The 27,915-nt window shown below is 43.0% G+C and overlaps 1 protein-coding gene across 1 annotated transcript in view; it reads left to right on the top strand.

The window, feature by feature from the left end:
• Positions 1 to 27,915, top strand: part of VEGFC (vascular endothelial growth factor C) — a 232,717-nt gene that overhangs the window by 122,702 nt on the left and 82,100 nt on the right. The window contains 2 exon segments of the mRNA XM_030191521.1: positions 314 to 525; positions 6,384 to 6,391. Of these exon segments, the coding sequence (XP_030047381.1) occupies positions 314 to 525; positions 6,384 to 6,391 (220 nt within the window).

The raw sequence follows: 27,915 nt of genomic DNA on the forward strand, positions 1-27,915 counted from the left end.
AGATACATTTGTCAGGTTTTTGAACATGGGCTCTTTGTATCCCTGGGTAAAACCCAGGATAGGTGGGACTCAGATGGCCAGTAGCAATCTAGAAGCTACCATCATATTCTGGGTATTATACGGTATATTAATGTGAATGCATACACAGTGAAGACCCATTTGTCTTAACATGAAAAGTTGTGAAGGCATTTTTTTTTGTGTATGTACATAGTAGTCTTTAATCTGACTGACTCACCTTTCACACAGCAAAATGTGTGCCTGCCAAAGATAATTAGTTACACGTTTGTTTTTTGTATTTATATTTCTTTTACAGGATCAGGCAAACAAGGAGCTAGAGGAACAATTGCGGTCTGTATCCAGTGTGGATGAACTCATGACAGTACTTTACCCTGAATACTGGAAAATGTTCAAATGTCAGTTGAGGAAAGGGGGATTGCAAAATAACAGAGAGTGGCCCAGCTTTGAACCAAGAACAGAGAGCACTGTCAGATTTGCAGCAGTGCATTATAATCAGATATCTTAAAAGTAAGTACAGGAAAAAAAAAAAAAGCATGCTTTAAATTAAAGACTTCAGTGTATGAAATTAAGAAGTATATGGAAGATAATCCATTTGAAACATATTGCTTCAGTTGCTTCAGAGGTACCAGAATATAGATAGACAGATAGATATCCTGCACAATAATGTCACAGAGGTTAATGCAGCCCCTGCTTTCAGCCATAGAATTACAGGAATCTCTCATGTGACTTTGTACTCCCCATTATCCACTTTAGGATGGAGTACAGCAGGGTGTGGGCAATAATTATACACAGAGAGCCGCATGAATGTTTTACCATCCTAGTAGGTCACAACATTATGTAATATCAGTTCTCCAAGGACATTGCTTAATCAGTAGCCAATTCAGCCTAGTCAGCAGTTGTCTGGCAGTCTGTCTTCTCTTGTATGTTTAGATTAGTGTTTCTGCCATATTCTGCACCATCTGTAGGCACCCAGCCACTCTACCTGGTAGCTCCACATACTAAACATAACAATAACCCAACAATGGAAGTACAGAGACCTGTACCAACACCTTAAAATGTTCTTGTACCAGAAATCTTAATTTTCAAACCTCTTACAATTTGCAGAAGCAGCCTCAAACCACACTCGAAACCTGAGATTCCAAATCCCCCAATTCTTCCAAATTAATATCCAAGTCGCACACCTTCTCCCTGCAATTCTTCTCCCTTCAATTTCTGTCTCAGAAGAGGCAGCAGGTTGTTGGACCCTGTAAAACCTCAGCGCCTCAGTCTTTGACCTATGCAGCACTAAATCACCATACTATCTTGTCCAGATTCCTGTTCACTTCCTCCTCTGTATATCCTCTCTACTTGGAATCACATTATCAGCATACATAAATCCTATCAACCATAAAGAATGAATTAAAATCCCTAACTCTTAGTGCCCATCAAACTATCTAAGAATGCCAATGAGTCGAAAGTGGATCTGGTTCACCTTTAACACTGGCAGCAGCTGCATACCAATAACATCTAACAATATCTATATTTGCTCTAGTACTAACCGAGTATGTGTTGCATGTGCTCTGAGTGATCCAGTACATCATTTGTCATAGTATGAAAGCATAATGATATAAAAATAAATTGGAGAGATTTAACTCCATCCTGTGCTTTTGAGAGTCTTGTCTATGTACCAAAATCCAGCGAGTCTCATTATTATTTGGTCCAATTCTTTATACAGATTAGGGGAGATCAGTGCCATTCTCATCCAGTAGCACCTTACCGCAGTAATAGTCATCTTAACAGTTTCCATACATCCCTTACAGCGATATAGTTAACTCTACCTCATGAACATGCACTAACACTTGATGTTTATTAGCCATGACTATCTGCTCAAACTCTGTTAGTAATTAGATGTTGTAGCCCATTTAAAGGTCAATTAAGTGAAGAGTCCCTTTATTACAGTAGACGTTTAATGTTAAGATCTCATATTTTATCCAGTTGATTTTGCATCCTAATAGACCCCAAGCCTGCTGAATAAGGGACAACAGTTTGGGTAGCACATTTTCTGGATTTAGTATACATAAGGGCATATCATCTGTGTGCATACAGTACTTGCAAAGAATTCTTGAATATCAACAACTTGTCATAGGCAGTTGCCAGAGGTTCAAGTTCAATGATGAAAAGCAGAGGAGACAGAGAAAATCCCTGCCAGTTGCTACTGTTTAAACATATGCTTGGAGATCAAATATTATCTACTTATAATCAAGCTGTTAGTGACTCTATAGCAACGATATTGTCATGATTAGGATGCTCCCTTTGATATCGAACTCTCTTAGATCATGGCTTGAATGCTTCTCTTGTGCAGGACCTCCTTTAAGTCAAGGCTTGAACTTTCTATGTTAGATAAGAATTGCTTAAATCTTGCCTATAGGAAATTAATTATCATGACAATTGTTTTAAATTACTTTATATAGGCTGTCATCAAATAGCACTGTCTAGGAACATGGCCTATGCTTAAGTGGAAAGTTGCCCGTATAATGTTCTGTTAAGTTCAAGCAAACAAACTATAAAACCACATAGATCATATTCTTTTCCCACCAGTATGGAGTAGATGAAATAGTCATTAATATATGTAGTCCTGGAAATCAGTCCATCTGAAAAAGAACAGCATAAAATAATCCAATAATCTCTTGCTCCCATTAACTCATAAGTCTGTTCAACACAAATTGACAACAGCCATGGTTTCTTATTGCATTCCAAGGACTGGGGCATTCTCCTCCCCTGCAGTATTAGTTTGCACACTGGTTTGACCACTCTGCCCAAAAGAAAAACATGTAGCTCACTTGACTTTCTGTGCTTATTGAAAAAAGACAAAAAAACTTTAGTAAGGACTTAACTTCATCTGAGGCTTCCTTTGCAGTGTTTATAAGGTGTTTCCTTCCGGCAAATGACTCTTCCGCAATGTTCCCTCTAATTTGTGTGGGAATTCTCTACCTATATTCCTGCCAGTAGCAGTTCTATTTCAATATCACCTTTTCAATAGCAAGTGACAGACAAGTTCTACATGATTCCAGTGGACCTACCTTCTCCTACTGATTGAAAACACAATATTGAAGCAGTACCCCCCCCCCCCCCCCCACCCACCACACACACACACACACATACATACGCTGGCAGAAATGAGGTTGGAAAACTCCTGCACAGCTGAGAGGGAATATTGCTCTCCACCTCTTCCACTTCCCAGGGCTTGCCAGGATTCTTCTGATCGGGTCTAGAAGCTTTCGACTCCATGGGCTCAGAGACTTCCTTCTCTATATCTGGCCTCTTTAGCCCCACCTGTAGCCTCCTTCAAGATCCTTGAGTGCCTATCCTTCACCCCCTGAGTAACTCCTGGTTAACACCCCCAGGCTGAATTATTCTAGAGTTCCCCCCCCCCCCCCACCCAATGGGTTGTTTCTTTGTTTCCAGGTATGAGTATCAGCTCCTCTCCTATTGAGTGATCTGGCTTGGAATTCTTTAACTTGTTCTTTTGCTAAATCCCTAGCACCTCTTATATAGGGCTATGGGACCAACTGTTCATTCTTGTCCACCTTATAGGGTCATAAGAAATTTCTCTACATAGCCAAACTATGCTGGTGCATGAAATAGTATGGCCATGCTACATAATCAAAGGCCTTTTCTGTATCTAATGACACAGAGTAGGCTGAGGTTCTCATCTATTGGCATCTTATATAAGATGAAAGCAGAGCCTGATGTGGTCAGATGAATATCTCCCCAAGACAAATCCAGCCTGATCAGGGTGTATTAGCTTATGTAGTATGGTATCAAGGTGGTTTCGCCAAGATTTTAGCTTAGCTCTTACTGTCTGTATTTATGAGTGAGATGTTATGGTATTTTTCTACCTCTTGTGATATTTACCCAGCTTTGGAATGATAATCAAAGGTTCCCACTATTTTCTCCTTTAGTGGAATTCAGTATACACTTCCATTATTTGGGAGTCAACTGTGTGACAAAAGATTTAAAACAAAACTCTGCTGTAAGACTGTCTATCCAAGATATGTTATGGCCTTTTAATAACTTTATAGCAGCATTGATCTCCTCCACTGTTGCGGGGGCTTCTAGTGCAGAGCTGTCTTCCAAAGAGAGGACAGAATCCCACAAAAATCACAGAAGGACTTTGCATTTATCCTTCATTCCACCCCCTTTGGACCTATGCAGCTGTAAGTAAAAATGATAAAACTGCTCCACAATTTCTTTATACAGGTTAGAATCTGACCACTAGACACTTAGATAAAGTGCACTTCCTTTCTGTTCCTCTTGCCTCAGAAAAGAGGCAAGAATCCATTGCATGTTATTATTAGTTGGATAATAGTATGCTTATGCCTATAAAGATGATGTTGGGCTCTCTGACTCAGAATAAAGTTGATTTGAATTTTTCAGCCTGTAACCAATTTGCATTAATGTTGTACTCTCTATACAATGCCTTCTTCAGCTGCATTATATCCCTTTCTACCTGAATGAGATACATTGTTTGTTCTGAGGTATGGCATAGCTAATAATTGTCCTCCATAAAGTGGCCTAAAGGGCATTCCATCTGGAGGGCAATTTTATAACTAAGGGCCTCCATCATGCGCCCCAAGTGCATGCAGTAGGAGTCTATTCTATAAAGGAACCTAGGTGCCTAGGTTTCTTTATAGAATAATAGCATAATCCAATATCAATGCACCTAACATTTAGACATTTACAAGTCAAGGATGTGTGTAACTTACTGTGATCTGTAAGTCATGCATATAAGTGGGAGCCCTGTCTGTGTCCCATCCATGCTCTGCTCATTTGTACACCACCCTTGCAAATACATACTATGGAAGTTACAGTAAGGGGATATTTGAACTTCTTCCATGAAGAAGAAAAACAAAGCCTGGCCATGTCAGCAGAGGTTCTGACTGTTTTTGAAGCTAAGTAGCTCTATTTTTACTGCAATGTATTCAAACAAAAATTATTGGAAAATCATTTTGGATCAAAGACGATTCACACTCAACTGCTTAAGATAAGTTGATTCAGCAGTACCTGTATTGTTATATCTGAAGATCCATATTATTTAAATGATATGTTTGCAAAGTAGTGATATTGAATTGCGTAAGGTGCTGGGAGCAGTTTTGGATATGCCTTAAGGTCCTTGCACATCAAGTCTTTGTCCTATCTATTTGATTTATAGCATATATTGTACATGTTACATTTATGCATGTAACGTGCATGTAAATGTTAGCACCTAGGTTATAAAATTGCCTCCTTAATGTGTAATGTCAGTGGCATCGGATCATTGAATGTATTGTATTCCTGAATGACCTTGGTTATGTATCTCCTGGAAACTTCTTTTTGTAATAAATATTGTTACATCACATAATTGTGTGACTATTCTTATCTATCATGGTTAACATTAGGGAGAGTCCTGCGTGGTCCAAGACCAGTACAGTGGGGGAAATAAGTATTTGATCCCTTGCTGATTTTGTAAGTTTGCCCACTGACAAAGACATGAGCAGCCCATAATTGAAGGGTAGGTTATTGGTAACAGTGAGAGATAGCACATCACAAATTAAATCCGGAAAATCACATTGTGGAAAGTATATGAATTTATTTGCATTCTGCAGAGGGAATAAGTATTTGATCCCCCACCAACCAGTAAGAGATCTAGCCCCTACAGACCAGGTAGATGCTCCAAATCAACTCGTTACCTGCATGACAGACAGCTGTCGGCAATGGTCACCTGTATGAAAGACACCTGTCCACAGACTCAGTGAATCAGTCAGACTCTAACCTCTACAAAATGGCCAAGAGCAAGGAGCTGTCTAAGGATGTCAGGGACAAGATCATACACCTGCACAAGGCTGGAATGGGCTACAAAACCATCAGTAAGACGCTGGGCGAGAAGGAGACAACTGTTGGTGCCATAGTAAGAAAATGGAAGAAGTACAAAATGACTGTCAATCGACAAAGATCTGGGGCTCCACGCAAAATCTCACCTCGTGGGGTATCCTTGATCATGAGGAAGGTTAGAAATCAGCCTACAACTACAAGGGGGGAACTTGTCAATGATCTCAAGGCAGCTGGGACCACTGTCACCACGAAAACCATTGGTAACACATTACGACATAACGGATTGCAATCCTGCAGTGCCCGCAAGGTCCCCCTGCTCCGGAAGGCACATGTGACGGCCCGTCTGAAGTTTGCCATTGAACACCTGGATGATGCCGAGAGTGATTGGGAGAAGGTGCTGTGGTCAGATGAGACAAAAATTGAGCTCTTTGGCATGAACTCAACTCGCCGTGTTTGGAGGAAGAGAAATGCAGCCTATGACCCAAAGAACACCGTCCCCACTGTCAAGCATGGAGGTGGAAATGTTATGTTTTGGGGGTGTTTCTCTGCTAAGGGCACAGGACTACTTCACCGCATCAATGGGAGAATGGATGGGGCCATGTACCGTACAATTCTGAGTGACAACCTCCTTCCCTCCGCCAGGGCCTTAAAAATGGGTCGTGGCTGGGTCTTCCAGCACGACAATGACCCAAAACATACAGCCAAGGCAACAAAGGAGTGGCTCAGGAAGAAGCACATTAGGGTCATGGAGTGGCCTAGCCAGTCACCAGACCTTAATCCATTGAAACTTATGGAGGGAGCTGAAGCTGCGAGTTGCCAAGCGACAGCCCAGAACTCTTAAGATTTAGAGATGATCTGCAAAGAGGAGTGGACCAAAATTCCTCCTGACATGTGTGCAAACCTCATCATCAACTACAGAAGACGTCTGACCGCTGTGCTTGCCAACAAGGGTTTTGCCACCAAGTATTAGGTCTTGTTTGCCAGAGGGATTAAATACTTATTTCCCTCTGCAGAATGCAAATAAATTCATATACTTTCCACAATGTGATTTTCCGGATTTAATTTGTGATGTGCTATCTCTCACTGTTACCAATAACCTACCCTTCAATTATGGGCTGCTCATGTCCTTGTCAGTGGGCAAACTTACAAAATCAGCAAGGGATCAAATACTTATTTCCCCCACTGTATGTATTTATTCTGGTTTCTTGCATCTAAGGAAGGAGGTTATTGAAATCAAGATGAATCAATGTGGAAAAAGGTATTATATACATGAGAGTAAAGATAAATCTTTTCCTGTGAAACTAAAAATTCATCTTGGGTCCACAAAGGCCCCCATTTAATAGGATTCTATCATCACTGGTGATATTTGGACGGAAATACCTAAAGTATTCCTGGATTGATCACCTAGTAAAATCTCTTGCTATAACTACTGGATGCTATCTTAAGATATATGAGGTGATCCTAGGTCCATTTTGGTAGGAGTCCCAGCTCCACCCCTATCCAAATATTTTAAACGCTGGATCCACCATTGCTACCAGCACCATCTTGCTGTGGCCTATCCTAAATCCAGCCTGAGACCGATCAAATCACCCAGTACTTTCTAAGAAATCCTGCACTGGATTCAACACCACTCTTTCCACCACTTGTGCCCAAAACGTTATCTTGGACACAGGGTGATAGGTTGCTTCCAAGGTAGGGTCTAAACCTCTCTTCTTGAGCAGAGGAAAAACTCCTGAATCACAAAATAGTCAAAGAATTTTCTACAGTCAGCCCAGAACTTAAACTAAGACAGTTTTCACCACAAATGGACAGCTAGTAGCCTTCAAAACACTCAGCACTCTTCTCAGTTTCACTATATATATACTAGTTTTAAGATATTCACAATTTTGAAGTTTCTTCATCTGAATATCCAAATTGATTTTCTTGCCAAAACATCTCTCTTTCAACTGTCAGACAGTATAAATTTGTCTTCAGTCAAGCTCTCTCATCTCCCCAAACTCATGTTTTCTCTACCTTTGCTCTATTTTCTTCAGTTCTCATCTCCAGACTCCAATCTCCTCATCAGACCATGACTTTCTATTCTTGACTTCATTTTTTTTATCCAAAGAGGGGCAGTATCCTCTAATTCTGACACCATAATCTCATTCTTTCCTGAAATGGAGATAGTTGGTGGTGCTTCTTTATGACCTGGGGAATTGAATTCCACCATTTGGAGCCCAGATAGCTAAAACTAGCTGTATACATGGATTTGTAGGTTATGTTTCTGCATTTGGGTAGATGGAGCAATAAGTAACCTCTGGTTCCTGGACACAATTTCTTGGGGACAGTTCGATAAAGTCTAACATGTAATCAAGAGACATACCAAACAGTATTTTGAAAATTAACATTCCAGTTTTAAAGAATAGTCTGGCCTTTATTGGGAGCCAGTGTAGCATGATAAGCAGTGGGGTTACTCTGTCGTATTTCGACTTGCTGCTGTGTTTTGAACAGTCTGCAGTGATTTCAGCATGCTTTCTTTACATACTACATATGCTGCGTTGCAATAATCTAGTTGGGGTAATATTAAAGATTGTACTATTAGACAGAATGTCTGGAAAATAGTCTCCAGTCCTCTCAGTTTCCATAAAGTTTTGAAACTATTTGCTGTGACTGCTGAAATCTGGTTTTCAAGAGATAGATGTTTATCAAGAATAATTCCTAATATTTTGAGTTGTGGTTCTATAGGATATATATAATTTGTTTGTCCTGGATATAAAATTATATTTACCAATACTTTAGATCTGGAACAAAAACATAAAACAAAGAAACTAAATACCTAGTGTACCTGAATGTAACTCAGTTTGAGCCACCACTGAAAAAGGTGTGAGCAAAATCCAATAAATACATACACACTTACCTGTAGCTGGTGTTCTCCGAGGACAGCAGGCCACCTACTCACAAATATGGGTGACACATTGGGACAAAGTCATATCCTCTCATAAGTATATAAGTATTGCCATACTGGGACAGACCAAAGGTCCATCAAGCCCAGCATCCTGTTTCCAACAGTGCCCAATCCAGGTCACAAATACCTGGCAAGATCCCAAAAAAGTACAAAACATTTTATGTTGATTATCCAGAAATAAGCAGTGAGAAATAAGCAGTGGATTTTCCCTAAGTCCATTTTAATAATGGTCTATGGACTTTCCCTTTATGAAGCCGTCCAAACCTTTTTTAAACCCTGCTAAGCTAACCGCCTTTACCATATTCTCTGGCAACGAATTCCAGAGTTTAATTACACGTTGAGTGAAGAAAACGTTTCTCCAATTTGTTTTACATTTAATACTTTGTAGCTTCATTGAATGCCCCCTAGTCCTAGTATTTTTGGAAAGAGTAAACAGATGCTTCACATCTACCCTTTTCACTCCACTCATTATTTCAAAAGAGGAAGAAGGAAACTGACAGAAACTCACCAACCCCTGCATTTATAAGGAGACAGTAGAGAGGGAGACCCATGAATCTTCTTGCTGGTGAAGCACTACTAGGAGGATTGGCCTGTTCAGTGCATTTTTTTCTACCGAAAAAGGTGCCGGTACTCAAATGCCAGGCCACTCTTCAGGGGTGGGGTGATCACTGAGGGATCCATTCCACAATAGCCAGGCCCCTTGCAAACAGTCACAGAATCTATGACAAGGCAGAATTGTTGTGTAGAGGCAGAGCTCTTTCATTAAAACGTGGGGACCATGGGCCAATTTTAGCAGACAAGTACCCCCTCAAAAAAAAAACCCCTGGGCCTGCTAGTGATTAGCAGATTATTTGAAGGTACCATAATTTCTAGGTTTCTGCTCCCCAGCAGAAAGATGTGGGTCATCCTACAGTTCCTTAATTAACCACCAATCACCAGCCAAAGCCCAAATGACCCCCTGGACTCTAGCAAGGGGCTGATAAGGCAGAAGTCTCTGACTAATTTTTTAACTGGCAGATTGCTTATGCAGGAACCTGGAAAATCTACCTTTGAGCCATGGAGCATTTAAACAGTTGCAAGGAAACAGTCACACTCAGGTTCTACTGAACAAATGACAATAAAAAATTTCAACACCAGTTTTGCGCCAGGAGGCTTCAGTACCTGGGAGGGTTTAACTTCCCACTCTTTATTCACTCCACACCTTCAGTATTGTGTGCAATTCTGGTCACCATATCTTACAAAAAGATAAAGCAGAATTAGAAAATGTTCAAAGAAGGGTGACCAAAATGATTAAGGGAATGGAACTCCTCTTATATGAAGAAAAGCTGAAGAGGTTAGGACTCTTTAGCTTGGAAAATAGACATCTGAGGGAGGATGTTAGTGAAGTCTACAAAATACTAGTGGTGTAGAACAGGTACACGTAAATCGATTGTTTTCACTTTTTGGAAAAGTACAAAGGCTAGGGGACACTCAAGGAAGTTACATGGTACTGCTTTTAGAACGAACAGGAGGAAATATTTTTTCACTCAATGAATAGTTAAGCTCTGGAACTCGTTGCCAGATGATGTGATATCAGAGGTTAGTGTATCTGGGTTTAAAAAAGGTTTGGACAAGTTCCTGGAGGAAAAGTCCATAGTTTGCTGTTGAGATAGACATGGAAAAGCCACTGGGATCAATAGGATGAATCTTGCTACTATTTGGATTCTGTCAGGTACTTGTGACCTGAAGTGACCATTGCTGGAAGCAGGATACTGGGCTAAATGGACCTTTGGTCTGACCCAGTATGTCTGTTCTTATATTCAAAGCAGAACTCATTTTATCTATAAAATTGTCAACATCCTCTTCTTATTTTCTCCTACACCACCTTAATAAGAACTCACTGCCATGTCTAATTCTGGTTATTTTGGGAATGGTCTGTAAAAGTTTGTCATCTGACCATTTCCCTAATCCTTGTAAGGGGGCCATTATTCACCCATAATCAAGAAGCCTAAGGTTGACCTTTTTATCCCTGCTCACTATTGGCAAGTATCAAAGTTGACCTTTATCTCAAAGACCTTGGAAAAAGTAGTCCTAGACCAACCTTTGCCTTTTGTGACAAAAAAAAATGATGTTTTGCAGCCAAGATAGTAGGGTTTTAAGGAACTGAATAGCACAGACACAACTCTAGTAGGCCTCACAAATAATTTTAGACTACAGTTGCATTCTGGCAAATTGCAGTGGTAATCCTGTTGGACTAGAGTTCAGCTTTTGATCCCATTGACCAATCTATTCTTATCTTTAGGTTGTCTGAATTAGGTATTAATGTATGTGTCCTAAATTGGTTCACCTCTTTTCTCTCAGATGAACAAAGTATATTGTAATTCTACATTCTTAGGTATTTTCAGACGTTTGTTTATTACAACTTACTATTCCATTTGGCTTTCACAGGTCACAGAGGTTTACAATAAAAGAACTCCAATTAAAATGGGAAAGTGCTATATATACATTCCAAGCAAATACAAAGAGAAGACAAAGACCTAATGCTAAGCTTATTGCAGATAGAGGTTCAACCAGCTCATCCAAACCCCTAAGCCCCCAAATGCTTGAGTTTAAAAATTTATTTAACAAACTATAGGGAGCCAGTGATATTGAATAAGGTGTGAAGTTATATGATCATAGGTGCATGGAATGAATAAGAATTCGGAGTGCAGTGTTTTGAACTGTTTCTAAGCGGTGCAGAGATGCTAAGGGAAGACCAGATTAAATAATGTTGCAGTAATTAAACCTGGAAGTAATGAATCTGTAAAGAAAAGCTTCCTGAGAGGCTTCATCTAACAGTGATTGAATAATGCACAATTGACGAAGATGATAAAAGGCAGTCTTAGTCAAAGACACAATTTGCTCCTTGAAAGACAATTCTTGGTCTATAAGGTATTTTTGGAAGAAAATACCATTGATCTGAGGAGTGAGTAAAGAAGTGATCGTCTCACTCATGACCCAGGTGATTAGAGTTTTAGAGCAGTTAAAAATAAGATGATTGTTGTCCAGCTATTGGGAAACTAAAGATAATGCATGAAGTTTGGTAAGGTCAGGAGAAACAGAATTGGTGGGGAAAACAATCATAATACCATCAGCGTAATAAAAAGTGTGCAAGCCAAGATCCTGGACTAGCATTGCAAGAGGACTGAGAAATAAATTAAATAACAGGGGAGCCAAAACCAAGCCCTGGGGAACCCCACAGAGGATAGGAAATTGTTCAGAAATAGAATCCTAGCAAATGAAATTTAATGTGCACAAATGCAAAATGATGCACTTTGCAAAGACTAATCTGATTCATTGTTACCTGATGCTAGTGGGGGTTAATACCCAAGAAAAAGATCTAGTTGTCATTGTAGATAATAAGCTGAAATCTTCTACCCAGTGTGCGGTGGCATGAAAAAAGCAAACAGGATGCTAGGAATTATTAGGAAGGGGATGGGAAATAAGACTGAAAATACTGTAATTCCTCTGTAACGTTCCATGGTTCAACCTCACCTTGAGTATTGCATTCAGTTCTGGTTGCCATATTTCAAAAAAGATATAGGCGAATTAGAAAAGGTTCAGTGAAGGGTGACCAAAATGATTAAGGGAATGGAACTCTTCATTGAGGAAAAGCTAAAGAGCTTAGGGCTCTTCAGCTTGGAAAAGAGACAGATGAAGGGAAATATGATTGAGGTCTACAAAATCCTGAGTAGTGAAAAATGAGTAGAAGTGAATCATTTTTTTTACTCATTCCAAAAGTACAACGATTAAGGGAAACTCAAGTAAGTTACATGGAAAAACTTGTAAAACAAATAGGATGAAATATTTTTTTGCCAGAGGATGTAGTAACAGCAGTTCCTTGTCATCAACAGCAGATGAATCCATTAACTGATGGGTTACGCCAAAGTCTATCTCGCCGACTCTGGCAACAGTCTCGCTCTTGCTGGACTTTTTGCAGGACGGGCTACAAAAGGGCCTGGCCTACAATTCCCTTCGAGTTCAAGTGGCAGCATTGGCCTGCTTCCGGGGGGAAAGTCTCCGGATTGTCCCTTGCAGCTCATCCGGATATTCTCCGTTTTCTCAGAGGGGCGCTTCGTCTCCGTCCTTTCAGAGGGGCGCTTCGTCTCCGTCCTCCTTTGCAGTCGCCTTGTCCTGCTTGGAACCTGGGGCTCGTGTTGAAGGCACTCCAGCGATCTCCATTTGAGCCTCTTAAACGGGCTTCTGAGAAGGATGTGACTCTCAAGACAGTTTTTTTTTTAGTGGCAATGACGTCGGCTAGAAGAGTGTCTGAGCTTCAGGCTCTTTCCTGTCGGGATCCTTTTCTGCAGTTCCCGGAATCTGGGGTAACTGTTCGTACGGTGCCTTTTTTTTCTGCCTAAGGTGGTTTCAGCTTTTCACCTCAGCCAGCCCATCTTCCTTCCTTCCTTCTCTAAGGAGGAGTTTCCGGACTCCTTTGGGCAATTGCGTGCCTTTTTGATGTCCGCAGGGTTCTGTGGCAGTATCTGCAGATGTCAAATCAGTTTAGGAATTCTGATCATTTATTTGTTCTGTTGGCAGGTCCCTGACGGGGGTTTCCAGCGTCTAAGGTCACTTGGCTTAAGGAACTCATTTTTTCAGCTTATCTGCTTTCAGGGTGGTCGCCGCCTGAAGCGTTTACAGCGCACTCTATGAGGGCAATGTCCTCTTCGTGTGCTGAAACAGGTGTTTTTTTTCTCTTCAGGAGATCTGTTGTGCGGCTACCTGGGCTTCTCATCTCTCTTTCATGTGGCATTACAGGCTGGATGTGGCAGCGCGGCAGGATGCGCATTTTGGAGCATAAGTGCTTGCTCACGGAGTTGCCTATTCCCACCCTACTTAGGGAGTAAACATTACATCAGTTAATGGATTCATCTGCTGCTGATGACAAGGAAGGGAAAATTAGGTTCTTACCTTGATAATTTTCTTTCCTTTAGTCACAGCAGATGAATCCATGATCCCTCCCTGACTGACTTTAGTTTTTGTACAGATGTTGCGTACAGACATTGTGCCTCATCAAGAGTACTTGAAGACAAGCTATCAGAGTTTCTACATGCTGTTTTTATTGCAGGAGGTTGATAACGTCCCTGCTTTGTTTGGTTATTGCCCCGGTTCTGGGGCGTTTGTTCTCTGTGAGGAAAGTTATGTTATATTGCCTTTTTTATTCACTCTGCTTTGGAAGTTTCATATACTGAAGGCAGGAGTGGGGCGTCCAGGAACACCATGTGCTTTCAGTGTTCTCTATCTCCACCTGCTGGTAGGCAGATACAACCCATCAGTTAATGGATTCATCTGCTGTGACTAAAGGAAAGAAAATTATCAAGGTAAGAACCTAATTTTCCCTTAGCGTATCTAGGTTTAAAAAAGGTTAGGACAGGTTCCTGGAGGTAAACTCCATAGTCTGCTGTTGAGACAGACATGGGGAAGCTACTGCTTCCCCTGAGATTGGTAACATGGAATGTTGCCACTATTTGGGTTTCTTCAAAGTATTTGTGACCTGGCTCGGCCATTGTTGGAAACAGGATAATGGGCTAGATGGACCATTGGTCTGACCCAGTATGGCTATTCTTATGTTCTTTTGTTAAGAGTCAGAGAATTTACATGAGCACAGAAAAGAAGAGAACCAGTGAAAAACAGCCCGTTATTCCCAAATTAGACAGCCTAGAGAGAAGACAAGATAGGTCAACTGTATCAAAAGTCGCTATGAGATCCAGAGAGACTAAGACAGAGATACCACCTTGATCAATAGCAGAACGGAAAGTATTTAGGAGTGCAGGGAGAATGGTCTCACAGCTATGACCATTGTGAAACCCTGATTGACAAGGGTGCAAAAGATAATGTTTCTCTACAAAATCCGTGAACTGTTGAAACACAAGTAGCTCTGTGATCTTAGAGATGAAAGATAAATTGGAAATAAGGTGATAGCTGGAAGTGCCAGAGATAACCAAGGAGGACTTTTTAATGAGAGGACAAATAATTGCATGCTTCCACAGAGATTAGAAGGAACTCATTTAAAGGCTATTCCTAGTGATGAGTAACAGCACAGAGAGAAGACTGTGATGAGTCAAATAAGCCAGCGAGAGGGGATTGGATTCAAATCATATGTGAGGCGAACAACATTAGTTAATGTAGGCAGGTTGCATGAATCCCAGTGGTGCACATAGTAAGTGAAAGCAGATAAAGACCTGTATGGTCCATCCAGTCTTCCCAACAAGATAAACTCATTATACTTGATATGTGATACTTTATATGTATACCTGAGTTTGATGGAGATGCAAAGGGTCATCTAACTGAGATGAGTGAGATAAGTTAGGAGGGGGAGTAGTGGTAGCTAAAGTAGGTAGGTTCTGCATGTCAGATAAGTGAGATTGAAGGGTTAGACTTTTGCTATGAAAAAGTGTACCAGGGCAGCGGGGGTCACATGAAATCAAATGGGGAACAGTAAGGTCTATTATAATGGAGTAAAGTTTCTGAAGCCTATTCACCGAAGAAAGAATTATGGAGGAGAATTAGTTCCTTTTTTACTAATTTAATAAAAGCATGATAAAAATTATAACAATGTTTACTGGGCTAAGCTGTTACCGATTTGGATTTCTGCCATAGTCTCTCGGCACATGTTTGTCACTTTAAAAGACAGAAACCTGCACGAAACCAGTGCTTGCCAGTGAAACAGGAACTATAAACTGTAGGGCAGCTGGAGGTTGCCTAGGCAATTTGAGAGAGTAGAGTTCCACAGGGCAGCCTGATCCTCTAAAGACAAATCACCAAAATCCAGAGAGAACAGTGAAAGAAAAGAAGGAAATTGAAGAGGACCCAGACAAGAAAACCTCCCGGAGGGTAGTGTAAAGTTGACAGGGGGTTGGGGAGTAGAGACAAAGTTGTTAAATTGGACAGAAAAAAGTAATCTGAAAATGATCAGCCCACAGGAATGTAAAACTATTACAATGAAAGAATGCAATAGAATCATGCAACAGTCTGTTGAGAACATGATCTAGAGTGTTGTCAGCTGTATAAGTCAGGAATGGTACACACTGAGTAAGGCTAAGGTCCTCAAGAAGTGAGAGACATAATTTATCGTAGTATCTAGTGGGAGCATTAACATGGAAATTGAAATCCCCCATAATAATAAGGTCGGGGTAGTCCACAGACACTTTGGAGAGTGTCTGAAGAAGACTGTCCCATTGTGTAGAAGAAAAAACAGGCAGAAAATAAAGCAGAAGAATGTGCAACAGTGTCTGAAGGCCCAGTTGCAACAGAATGAGCTCCAGATAAGGTAGGTCATCTGTATAGAGTTCTGCACCGGTAAAGCATTGAAAAATTAGGTGGGGGAAATAACAAGGAGACCTCTCCAGATCTCAGCCAGGTTTCTGTCAGGCAAAAAATCTTAGCAGTGGATGAATGAAAGATCAGAAAGAGCAGTGGCCTCACTATTTAAGGAATGTGAATTAAAAAGGGAGGCTTCAAAGGAGGAACCACAGACAGCGTCAGAACAGAGAAGGGTATGGTGAAACTTGAGAAAAGGAATTTGAAAGGGGGATAGTCACAAGTAACAAGATCACTAGCACGTTGGAGACTGTGACCCCAAAAAATAGGGATAGAAGAGGGTCCCATGTGGGAAGTCAAGAGAAGAAAAAGACCCAAAACTATTCCCAGAAAAAGACGGTAGTTGGGGGTAGATGAATAGCGAGGATTAGTCCCAAGAGTTGCCCCAAGGAACTTGTCCAAGAAACAAAAGCATGTTCCTTGTATGTGCTGCTTTGGTATGCCCTGTGGCGGCACAAACTCTGCAGCCAAGTTGATTATATAGAAAACTAACAGATCACTAGAAACAGAAACCTTCCCCTTTGGAGTCAATGGAATGACATTACAAAACGGGGCGGAGTGCAGCAGAGAAACACAAACCTTCCACTTTGGGGTCGCTGGAATAACATCACCTACCAAGATTTACTTGGAAATCATGCATCATTTGACTTTTCCTTACCTCACCTCAATTCTATAGAATGCTTTACCTACCCATCAAGGATTGGAAACATACCTTCCTAAATTTAAAAAAGATTTTTTTTTTCCTAAGGCCTTGCAGCTTATTAAGGGGCCCTGATTTTCAGCGTCGTGAATGTTAGGCTTATCTCTGTTTTTTCTTGTTTACACTTTTTCAGTTCTCCTCTCCTTTCTTTTCCATGTCATTCTTCTGTTGTTGCTTTTATTTTTATAGTATTTAACTGTCTAGAATTGGCCTTAATTGGCATTCATAGTAACTAGAGGGCTGAGAGCCCAGTCCTGAAGACTGGGTTAGGTGTGAGCTACATTGAGGAATAGCCTAGTGGTTAGTAGAGTGGCCGGGTTCGATTCCCTCTGCCACTCCTTGTGAATCTGGGCAACCCTCCCTTGCCCCAGGAACAAAATAATATACCTGTATATAATATGCAAACTGATTGTAATCACAGAAAGATGGTATATCAAACCCCATTCCCTTTACTTTTACCTTTTTAAATTATCCACCTTTTCTGAGGTGAAGGGATCAATGACTTTTTATGTAATCCTACAAATGTAAGCTAGGACATACTTGTGCCTTGTGTTTAAGTGTTAGTTGTTGAATCCTGGACTAGAGTGACTTACAGTACAGGTCCAAAAACCCCAATGCCAGAAATTCAGACCACCAAATAATCTAGACTACAAATGCTGCACACCACTTTTTGTCCTGTACTTTCGAAAACAGGAAGTTGCTTCAAAAGGGGTGGAACAAGTCATAGGGGAAAGGCCTGGTGCAGACCAGAGGCAGCCTGTGATTAAGTCTGCCACTGGTGCTGCAGCATGGAAGATTTGCTTATGTCTGAAAAGGTACACTGGGAAGTGGGAGTGAGAGAGAGCTGCGGGCAGGGCTGGGAGGGGAGGGAGAGATGCCAGACCATGCAAGGTGAGGAGGGAGGGCGTAGTCACCCTAACAGGTCTTGGGGGGACTGGGCCCCCTCCTTTGAGCTCTGGCATTTTCTTACCTGAAGAGACAGAGATGAGGTGATACTTGATGGGGAAGAGAGACATGGAGAGAGAGAGAAATGCTGGATGAGAAAGAGATGCTGGATGGGGAAGAGAGGCATAGAGGGAGAGAGATGCTCCCGACATCGCTGGGATGTCCAACCGGCATCTGAAACTGAACATGGCAAAGACTGAGCTCCTTGTCTTTCCACCCAAACCCTCTTCGCCTCTTCCCCCACTTTCCGTCTCTGTTGACAACGCCCTCATCCTCCCCGTCGCTTCAGCCCGCAATCTCGGAGTCATCTTCGACTCCTCCCTCTCCTCTGCCCATATCCAGCAGACAGCTAAGACCTGTCGCTTCTTCCTCTATAATATTAGCAAAACTCGCCCATTCCTCTCTGAACAGACCACCCGAACCCTCGTCCACTCGCTCGTCACCTCTCGTCTTGACTATTGCAACCTTCTTCTCACTGACCTCCCGCTTAACCATCTATCCCCCCTTCAATCTGTCCAAAATTCTGCCGCACGTCTTATCTACCGCGTGAACCGATACTCTCATATCACCCCTCTCCTCAAGTCACTTCACTGGCTCCCGATCCACTACCGTATACAGTTCAAGCTTCTCCTTTTAACCTTCAAATGCACTCGATCTGCAGCCCCCCAGTACCTCTCTACCCTCCTCTCCCCGTATGTTCCCGCCCGTAACCTCCGCTGTCAGGACAAATCACTCCTATCTGTACCCTTCTCCACCACCGCTAACTCCAGACTCCGCCCCTTCTGCCTCGCATAACCATATGCCTGGAACAGCCTTCCCGAGCCCATACGTCATGCGCCCTCCCTGCCCATCTTCAAGTCCTTACTCAAAGCCCATCTCTTCTCCCTTGCTTTTGGCGCATAACCACCTGCCCCACTCATGATACCTACACTGACTACATAGTTTGTAACATTTAGATTGTAAGCTCTTTTGAGCAGGGACGGTCCTTCCCCATGTTAAACTTGTACAGCGCTGCGTAACCCTGGCAGTGCTATAGAAATGCTTAGTAGTAGTAGTAGATGCTGGTTGGGGGGGGAGAGAGATAGAGATGGGGTGATTCTGGATGGGGGAGAGAGACATGCAGATGAAGCATTCTGTATTTGTTAATGAATAAATCAACAAAATTTGCCTGTTCATCTCTTCTTTATTCTTTCTTAAATTTGAATTTTAAAAGTACTGCCTGAGAATCCAGACAATCTGAAAATCCAGACCGACCCAGTCCCCAAGCAATCTGGATTTGTGGACTTGTACAGTACTTGCAGGAGAGCTTTGAGCTATCTGTGGATCAAGGAAAGAAAATGTGTTGTTTTTTCTTGTATAGCCCAAAATTTAGGTTGTAGATGGTGTATGATATGTGTGTACATATATTATATTTATTATATCTGTTAACCCTTTGTGGCTTTCACTGATAATAAGATGCAGTTTTGGTTGTTGTTTTTTTTACCTATAATGTCACGTCTGTGGCCGTGACCACCCTCAGCCTTACCTTCTTTCTGGGGGTCAGCAGCTCTGCTGGCTTCTGTCTGTGTTTGTCTTGTCTCTAGTCTCTGTGCTGATTGCTTCACTAGACCTCACCTGTGTGGGCTATGCCTCTCTAGGAAGCCAGCATCTAAGATGGCTGCCACCGGCTCTGTGCCAGCTTCCAAGATGGCTCCTGCTTGTCTTTCCTGTGGGCTCACTTCCTATGTGTGTCAAGCCTCTCTTTGGGGTCAGTGTACTTCCTGCTTCTGTCCTACTGCTGGTGACTCATCAGTGAGAGCCTTCATAAGGAAGTGCTGTGCTGGCAGTCAGGGCCTTTTGCATAAGTGTTATGCTCTTAGGTCAGGTTAGTAAGTGTCTGCTGCACTACTGCTTAGCCTCTCTCTGGGTTCCAGCCCAGTTTCTTTCTGTGTCTGTGTCTCTGTTGTCCTTCCGTGGGGGGTCTTCCCTGCCACTGTCTGTCTGTGGACTGCGGGTCCTTCCTGGCTTACCCTGTGTTTGGGGTGGAGCCTCTGTTCCTGGCTTACCCTGTGTTTGGGGTGAAGCCTCTGCTCCAGGCTTACCCTGTGTTGGGGTGAAGCCTTTGTCCGGGTTTGTTCTCTGTATGTGAAGCCTCAGCCTTTGTGGGTTCCCCAGTCAGTGTGTGGAACGGCTGTGGCTTCAGACCCTTGGCCTGTTCTTCCTGGTTACTCTGTTTGCTGTGCTGCCTGCCCAAGACCCTTGGCCTGTTATTCCTGGTTTGCTCTCTTTACCCTGAACCCTGCCTTGCCTAGCCTGTGTGCCTACCCTGCTTGTATATCCTGAGGTATATCCTGAATCCTGTATCTGTCTGGCTAGTGTGTTTTCCTGGGTGATTATTCCTGTTTCCTGTCTCCACCTAGCTAGAGGGTTTACCCTGTGGGGTTCCCGGATCCCCGTTCTGCCTAGTGTGTTGCTGCCCTAGTCCTTGCTCCTGCTAGCTTCTGTACGCCTTGTGTTCCTTGGTCTGTCTTCTGGGTCTTGCTAGTGGCTTTGCATCAGCACACTGTCTGAGTCTAGTTCCATGCCCTGTTGCCCTCGTGTATCCCAGACCCAGGGTGGGTCCTCTGGATCTTCAGTTCCTGCCTTATCCTGCAAGTCCTGCCGGCCGCCTGCACTTCGGAGCTCAACTCCGAAGGAACGGTGGCTAGGTGCAGGTGAAGCTGTTCCTGTCTCATCTGTTCTAGCTGCCTGCCTTGTACTACTCCAGTCCAGAGTTTCAGTACTGCTCTTCTATGTTTCCAGTCCCGAGGTGGTCTTGCCTGCCGCTGCCACTCCTCAGCAATGGCCCAAGGGCTCACGAACTCCAGTCCTGCCTCGAGGACCTGACAGAATGCCAAGGCCCTCGAGAACGCGACATATAATCATGCTTTTGGCAGCATTTGATGTGCTAGCAGCTACTTAAGTCTGAGGACTTTTTTTGTCCATATTTTATAATTCACAATTTACAGTACATTTTATTTTTTTTGTAAATGTTTGTGGGAATAGGAACTGCTGAGGTTCACTGCTTTTTGATAGCAGTATATTTTTTACATAGTGGCATATTTTATTATAAGACCAATTTTATGTGTAGCCTCATTTTACAAATTTTTATCTGTACGTGCCACTGATTTAGTGAGGTTGACATTTTAATTTGTTTTCATTTTGGAGGCAGAAATAAACAACAGAGAATTAACTACTACTACTACTACTACTACTTTGAGGAAGCTAGAAGAATGGTCTAAGGTTTGGCAATTAAAATTCAATGCGAAGAAATGCAAAGTGATGCACTTAGGGAATAGAAATCCACGGGAGACGTATGTGTTAGGCGGGGAGAGTCTGATAGGTACGGGCGGAGAGAGGGATCTTGGGGTGATAGTATCTGAGGATTTGAAGGCGACAAAACAGTGTGACAAGGCGGTGGCCGTAGCTAGAAGGTTGTTAGGCTGTATAGAGAGAGGTGTGACCAACAGAAGGAAGGGGGTGTTGATGCCCCTGTATAAGTCGTTGGTGAGGCTCCACCTGGAGTATTGTGTTCAGTTTTGGAGGCCATATCTTGTTAAGGATGTAAAAAGAATTGAAGCGGTGCAAAGAAATGCTACGAGAATGGTATGGGATTTGCGTTACAAGATGTATGAGGAGAGACTTGCTGAGCTAAACATGTATACTCTGGAGGAAAGGAGAAACAGGGGTGATATGATACAGACATTAAAATATTTGAAAGGTATTAATCCGCAAACAAATCTTTTCCGGAGATGGGAAGATGGTAGAACGAGAGGACATGAAATGAGATTGAAGGGGGGCAGACTCAAGAAAAATGTCAGGAAGTATTTTTTCATGGAGAGAGTGGTGGATGTTTGGAATGCCCTCCTGCGGGAGGTGATGGAAATGAAAACAGTAACGGAATTCAAACATGCGTGGGATAAGCATAAAGGAATCCTGTGCCGAAGGAAGGGATCCTCAGGAGCTTAGTCAAGATCGGGAGGCGGGGCTGGTGGTAGGGAGGCAGGGATAGTGCTGGGAAGACTTATACGGTCTGTGCCAGAGCCGTTGGTGGGAAGCGGGACTGGTGGTTGGGAGGCGGGGATAGTGCTGGGCAGACTTGTACGGTCTGTGCCAGAGCCGGTGGTTGGGAGGCAGGGCTGGTGGTTGGGAGGCGGGGATAGTGCTGGGCAGACTTATACGGTCTGTGCCCTGAAGAGCACAGGTACAAATCAAAGTAGGGTATACACAAGGAGTAGCACATATGAGTTATCTTGTTGGGCAGACTGGATGGACCGTGCAGGTCTTTTTCTGCCGTCATCTACTATGTTACTTATCATTTCTATAGCGCTACTAAACGTACACAGCGCTGTACACTTGAACATGAAGAAACAGTCCCTGCTCGACAGAGCTTACAATCTAATTAGGACAGATAAACAGAATAAACAAGAGATAAGGGAATATTAAGGTGAGGATGATAAAATAAGGGTTCTGAACAAGTGAATAAGGGTTAGGAGTTAAAAGCAGCATCAAAAAGGTGGGCTTTTAGCTTAGATTTGAAGACGGCCAGAAATGGAGCTTGACGTACCAGCTCAGTAAGTCTATTCCAGGCATATGGTGCAGCAAGATAAAAGGAACAGAGTCTTGAGTTAGCGGTGGAGGAGAAGGGTGCAGATAAGAGAGATTTACCTAGTGAATGGAGTTCCCGGGGAGGAATGTAGGGAGAGATGAGAGTGGAGAGGTACTGAGGAGCTGCAGAGTGAATGCACTTATAGGTCAATAAGAGGAGTTTGAACTGTATTGCCGAAACGGATAGGAAGCCAGTGAAGTGACTTGAGGAGAGGGCTAATATGAGCATAATGACCCTGGCGGAATATTAGTCGTGCAGCAGAATTTTGAACAGATTGAAGAGGAGAGAGATGGCTAAGTGGGAGACCTGTGAGAAGCAAGTTGCAATAGTCTAAGCGAGAGGTGATAAGAGCGTGAATGAGGGTTCTGGTAGTGTGCTCAGAAAGGAAAGGGCGAATTTTGCTGATATTATAGAGAAAGAAACGACAGGTTTTAACAGTATGTTGAATATGTGCAGAGAAGGAGAGGGAGGAGTCGAAGATGACCCCAAGGTTACGAGCTGATGAGACAGGAAGGATGAGAGTGTTATCCACAGAAATAGAGAATGGGGGAGGAGGAGAGGTTGGTTTAGGGGGAAAGATAAGAAGCTCAGTCTTGGTCATGTTTAGTTTCAGATGGCGCTGAGACATCCAGGCAGCAATGTCAGACAGGCAGGCTGATACTTTGGCCTGGATTTCGGCTACTACTACTACTATTTAGCATTTCTATAGCGCTACAAGGCATACGCAGCACTGCACAAACATAGAAGAAAGACAGTCCCTGCTCAAAGAGCTTACAATCTAATAGAGGTAGATCTGGGAGTCATCAGCGTAAAGATGATACTGAAAACCATGGGATGAGATCAGAGTACCAAGGGAAGAAGTATAGATGGAGAAGAGAAGAGGTCCCAGCACAGATCCCTGAGGTTACACCAACTGACAGTGGGATAGAAGTAGAAGAGGATCCACTAGAGTATACACTAAAGGTATGCTGGGAGAGATAAGAAGAGAACCAGGAAAGAACAGAGCCCTGAAATCCAAGTGAGGACAGCGTATCAAGGAGCAGGCTGTGATCAACAGTTTCAAAAGCAGCAGATAGATTGAGAAGGATGAGGATAGAATAGAGACCTTTGGATCTGGCTAGGAACAGAGCATTGGAGACTTTAGCAAGCGTTGTTTCAGTTGAATGAAGGGGGGCGAAAGCCAGATTGAAGTGGATCAGGAATAGCTTGAGATGAGAGAAAGTCAAGGCAACGGCGGTGAACAGCACGTTCAAGTATCTTGGATAGGTAAGGAAGGAGGGAGATGGGGTGATAGTTGGAAGGACAGGTAGGGTCCAATTAAGGTTTTTTAAGGAGTGGTGTGACTACGACATGTTTGAAGGCATCAGGAACAGTCGCAGTGGACAGTGAAAGATTCAGGATATGACAGATAAACGGGATGACAGTAGGAGAGATAGTGTTAAGTAGATGGGTGGGAATAGGATCAGAGGAACAGGTAGTTAGTTTTAAGGAGGAAAGAAGATGTGTAGTTTCCTCTTCAGTGATTTCAGAAAAGGAAGAAAAGGAGGCAGGGGTTGGAGTGTTGAGAGAATGGACTAAGGGAAGGAGAGATGAAGGTGACCTGGTTGAGAATTCAAGTTTAATCTTGTGAACCTTATTATGAAAGAACTCCCTTAACTCCTCGTCTAAAGCCCTGGCCATTGGGCACTTCTTTAAAATTTGTAAGTGCCTGTTAGCATGTATCATAAGCATAAATTATGAATTATAAAAGACGGAGGAAAAAAGACCTCAGACAAGTAGCAGCTAGCACTCATCACTGTCATGTGCTGAAAAAAGATGGAATTCAAAAATGTGTGGGATAACCACAACGGAATCCTGTATGGAAAGAATGGAACCAAACAAACTTAGTGGTGATTAAATGTCAACTCCAGTAATTGGGAAGCAAAATCAGTGCCAGGCAGACTTCTACAGTCTGTGCCCTGAACGTGGCAGGACAGATTTGGAAGCATTGGAGTGAGGCTTCAATGACAGCTTCAGTAGTTGGAGAACAATGCCAGTGCCAGGCAGACTTCTACGGTCTGTGCCCTGAAAATGGCAAGTACAAATCAAGATCAAATATGCATATGTAGTATCGCATCATATCTTATGCTATGAATTTATCTTACTGGACAGATTGGCTGGACTGTACAGATCTTTATCTGCAGTCATCTACTATGTTACTATCAGGCTTATTTTCAAAAGAAAAGGGTTCCCATCTTTCAACACAAATCCGAAGATGGGCGTCCTTCTCACAGGGTCGCCCAAATCGGCATAATCAAAAGCCGATTTTGGGCATCCTCAACTGCTTTCAGTCGCGGGGACGACCAAAGTTCCCCGGGGTGTGTTGAAGGCGTAGCGAAGACGGAACTGGGGCGTGCCTAACACATGGGCATCTTCGACCGATAATGGAAAAAAGAAGGGCGTCCATGACAAACACTTGGGCGACTTTACCTGTTTATTTTTTTCTTGCGACCAAGCCACAAAAATGTGCCCTAAATGACCACTGGAGGAATTCGGGGATGACCTCCCCTTACTCCCCCAGTAGTCACTAACCCCCTCCCACACTCCAAAAAAATTAAAAATATATATTTTTACAGCCTCTATGCCAGCCTCAAATATTATACCTAGCTCCATGACAGCAGTATGCAGGTCCCTGGAGCAGTTTTAGTGGGTGCAGTGCACTTCAGGCAGGCGGACCCAGGCCCATCCCCCCCACCTGTTACACTTGTGGTGGTAAATGTGAGCCCTTCAAAACCCATCACAAACCCACTGTACCCACATATAGGTGCCCCCCTTCACCCGTAAGGGCTATGGTAGTGGTGTAGTGGTGTACAGTTGTGGGGAGTGGGTTTTGGGGGGGCTGAGTACACAAGGTAAGGAAGCTGTACACCTGGGAGCAATTTATGAAGTCCACTGCAGTGCCCCTTAGGGTACCCGGTTGGTGTCTTGGCATATCAGGGGGGCTAGTGCACTACGAATGCTGGCTCCTCCCACGGCCAAAGGGCTTGGATTTGGTCGTTTCTGAGATGGGCGTCCTCAGTTTCCATTATCGCCGAAAATCGGGGACAACCATCTCTAAGGATGACCTAAATTTCGCGATTATGGCGTCCCCGACCGTATTATGTTAACAAAAGATGGACACCCATCTTGTTTCAATAATACAGGTTTCCCCGCCCCTTCGCAGGGGCGTCCAGCGAGGATGTCCTCAGGAAAATTTGGGCTTAGCAGCAGTAAAACTGGGTGTGTATGGATGATTTGGCCACAGTTGTTTTCCCTTAGAAAACACTATTTTGAAGGTCAGCATAAAGAACTGACTACATACAGGGCCGCAGAGAGACTGGGCCAGGCCCCGGGCAAGGCCACGCCCGGGGCCCTCCTGAAATCGTCGTCATCGTTGCCACGGCCCCTCCACCCACCGCCCTCCGTCCACCACCGGGCCAGGCCCCCCTGAATTCAAATCATAGCGCCTCACCTCAACCTCGTTCCATGTGAAAGAAGCGCAGCAGCGGCAGTCTGCAGATTGCCTCCCTTCGGGCCTCCCTCCCTGTGTCCCGCCCTCACGCCCCCCCTCAAATTCGACCCCGATTTAAACCTTGTACTAACTGATACAAAATGGACACCTACACCGTGGTCTGACCACTACAAAGCAAAACTCCGCCTCCAATGGCGAAAGAAAGATTCACCCAATAAACAAATATGAAAAACCTACACCACAAGAGGAAGAATAGACCCAGCAACATTTTGGCAACAGATCTACGATAATGAATGGACTATAAAGACTGATACACACCAATTCCTCCAAGAATGGGACAAAAGATGCAAACACATGCTAGACGACATAGCTCAGATCCAAACCAGAACCTCACACGGAAAGAACTCACTACCATGTTTCAACGAAGACCTGAAAAAACTTAAAACACAAGTTAGAAGGCTAGAACGAGCATGGAACAAACAAAAAAACAACTCCACATACGAGGACTGGACAAACTAAAAGAACATACTACAAAACCATAATCGGACCAAACTACAAAGACACACATAAACTCTTCCAACTAGTGAATAAATTACTAGACACCACACCAGTCACACCTAACAGTACAGAGGCTCCAACAGCAGACAGCCTCGTGAAATACTTCAACGAGAAAATTGTAAAACTACGACTTCAGATACCTAGTAGCACCACCGACTACACTACAATCCTCGACTGCCTAGACCCAGACCCTGGAGTATACCCTGCGGACAGAACCTGGACAAACTTCGAGACACTATCAGAAGGCAGCATCTCCCAAATGCTCAAGAGATTTGCTAAATCTCACTGTAAATTAGACATATGCCCCAACAACCTCATAACATTCGCTCCTCAACTATTCATAACAGACCTCACGGAACATCTGAACTACATACTACAAAATGGTCTCTTCCCAAAGGAGAAAGGAAATATTCTACTCACCCCCATACCCAAAGACACAAAGAAAAATGCTAATGAAATAATTAACTACAGACCAGTAGCATCCATCCCCCTAATAACCAAACTAACGGAGGGGATGGTAACCAAACAACTTACTGACTACTTAAATAAGTTCTCAATACTCCATGATTCCCAGTCAGGTTTTCGTGCTAACCACAGCACTGAAACAGTACTAGTTACTCTCGTGTCCAAATTTAGACAACCGATCGCTACTGGCAAAGCATACTACTTCTACAATTCGACATGTCCAGTGCTTTCGATATGGTTGATCACAGTATTCTAATACATCTCCTTGAATACTTCGGAATCAGAGGCAATGTTCTTAATTGGTTCAAAGGATTCCTAACCACAAGATCGTACCAAGTGACATCCAACTCGACTACATCTGCCACATGGACACCTGAATGCGGAGTTCCACAGGGAATCCCCCCTCTCGCCGACTCTATTCAACTTAATGATGATACCCTTGGCTAAACTACTATCCAAACAACACCTCAACCCATACATATACGCAGACGACGTAACGATTTACATCCCATTCAAACAAGATTTGCAGGAAATCTCCAGCGATATTAACCAAAGTCTGTACATCATGCACTCATGGGCCGATGCATACAAGCTCAAACTTAATGCAGAAAAAAACCCAATGCTTAGTACTCACCTCTCAACACAATACGAGCAAATTCACCACCATAAACACACCAAATCTGACTCTCCCTATCTCGGACACCCTAAAAATCCTTGGAGTGACTATTGATCGTCACTTAACACTTGAGAATCATACGAATAACACAACCAAGAAGATGTTCCACTCAATGTGGAAATTAAAAAGAGTAAAACAGTTCTTCCCAATGACAGTCTTCCGTAACTTGGTACAATCAATGGTGCTCAGTCACCTAGACTACTGTAATGCAATATACACTGGCTGTAAAGAGCAAACCATCAAGAAACTTCAGACAGCCCAGAACACCGCAGCCAGACTTATATTCGTAAAAGCAAAATATGAA

The sequence above is a fragment of the Microcaecilia unicolor genome, chromosome 2 (genome assembly GCF_901765095.1).
Source record: "Microcaecilia unicolor chromosome 2, aMicUni1.1, whole genome shotgun sequence".
Lineage (NCBI taxonomy): Eukaryota > Metazoa > Chordata > Amphibia > Gymnophiona > Siphonopidae > Microcaecilia > Microcaecilia unicolor.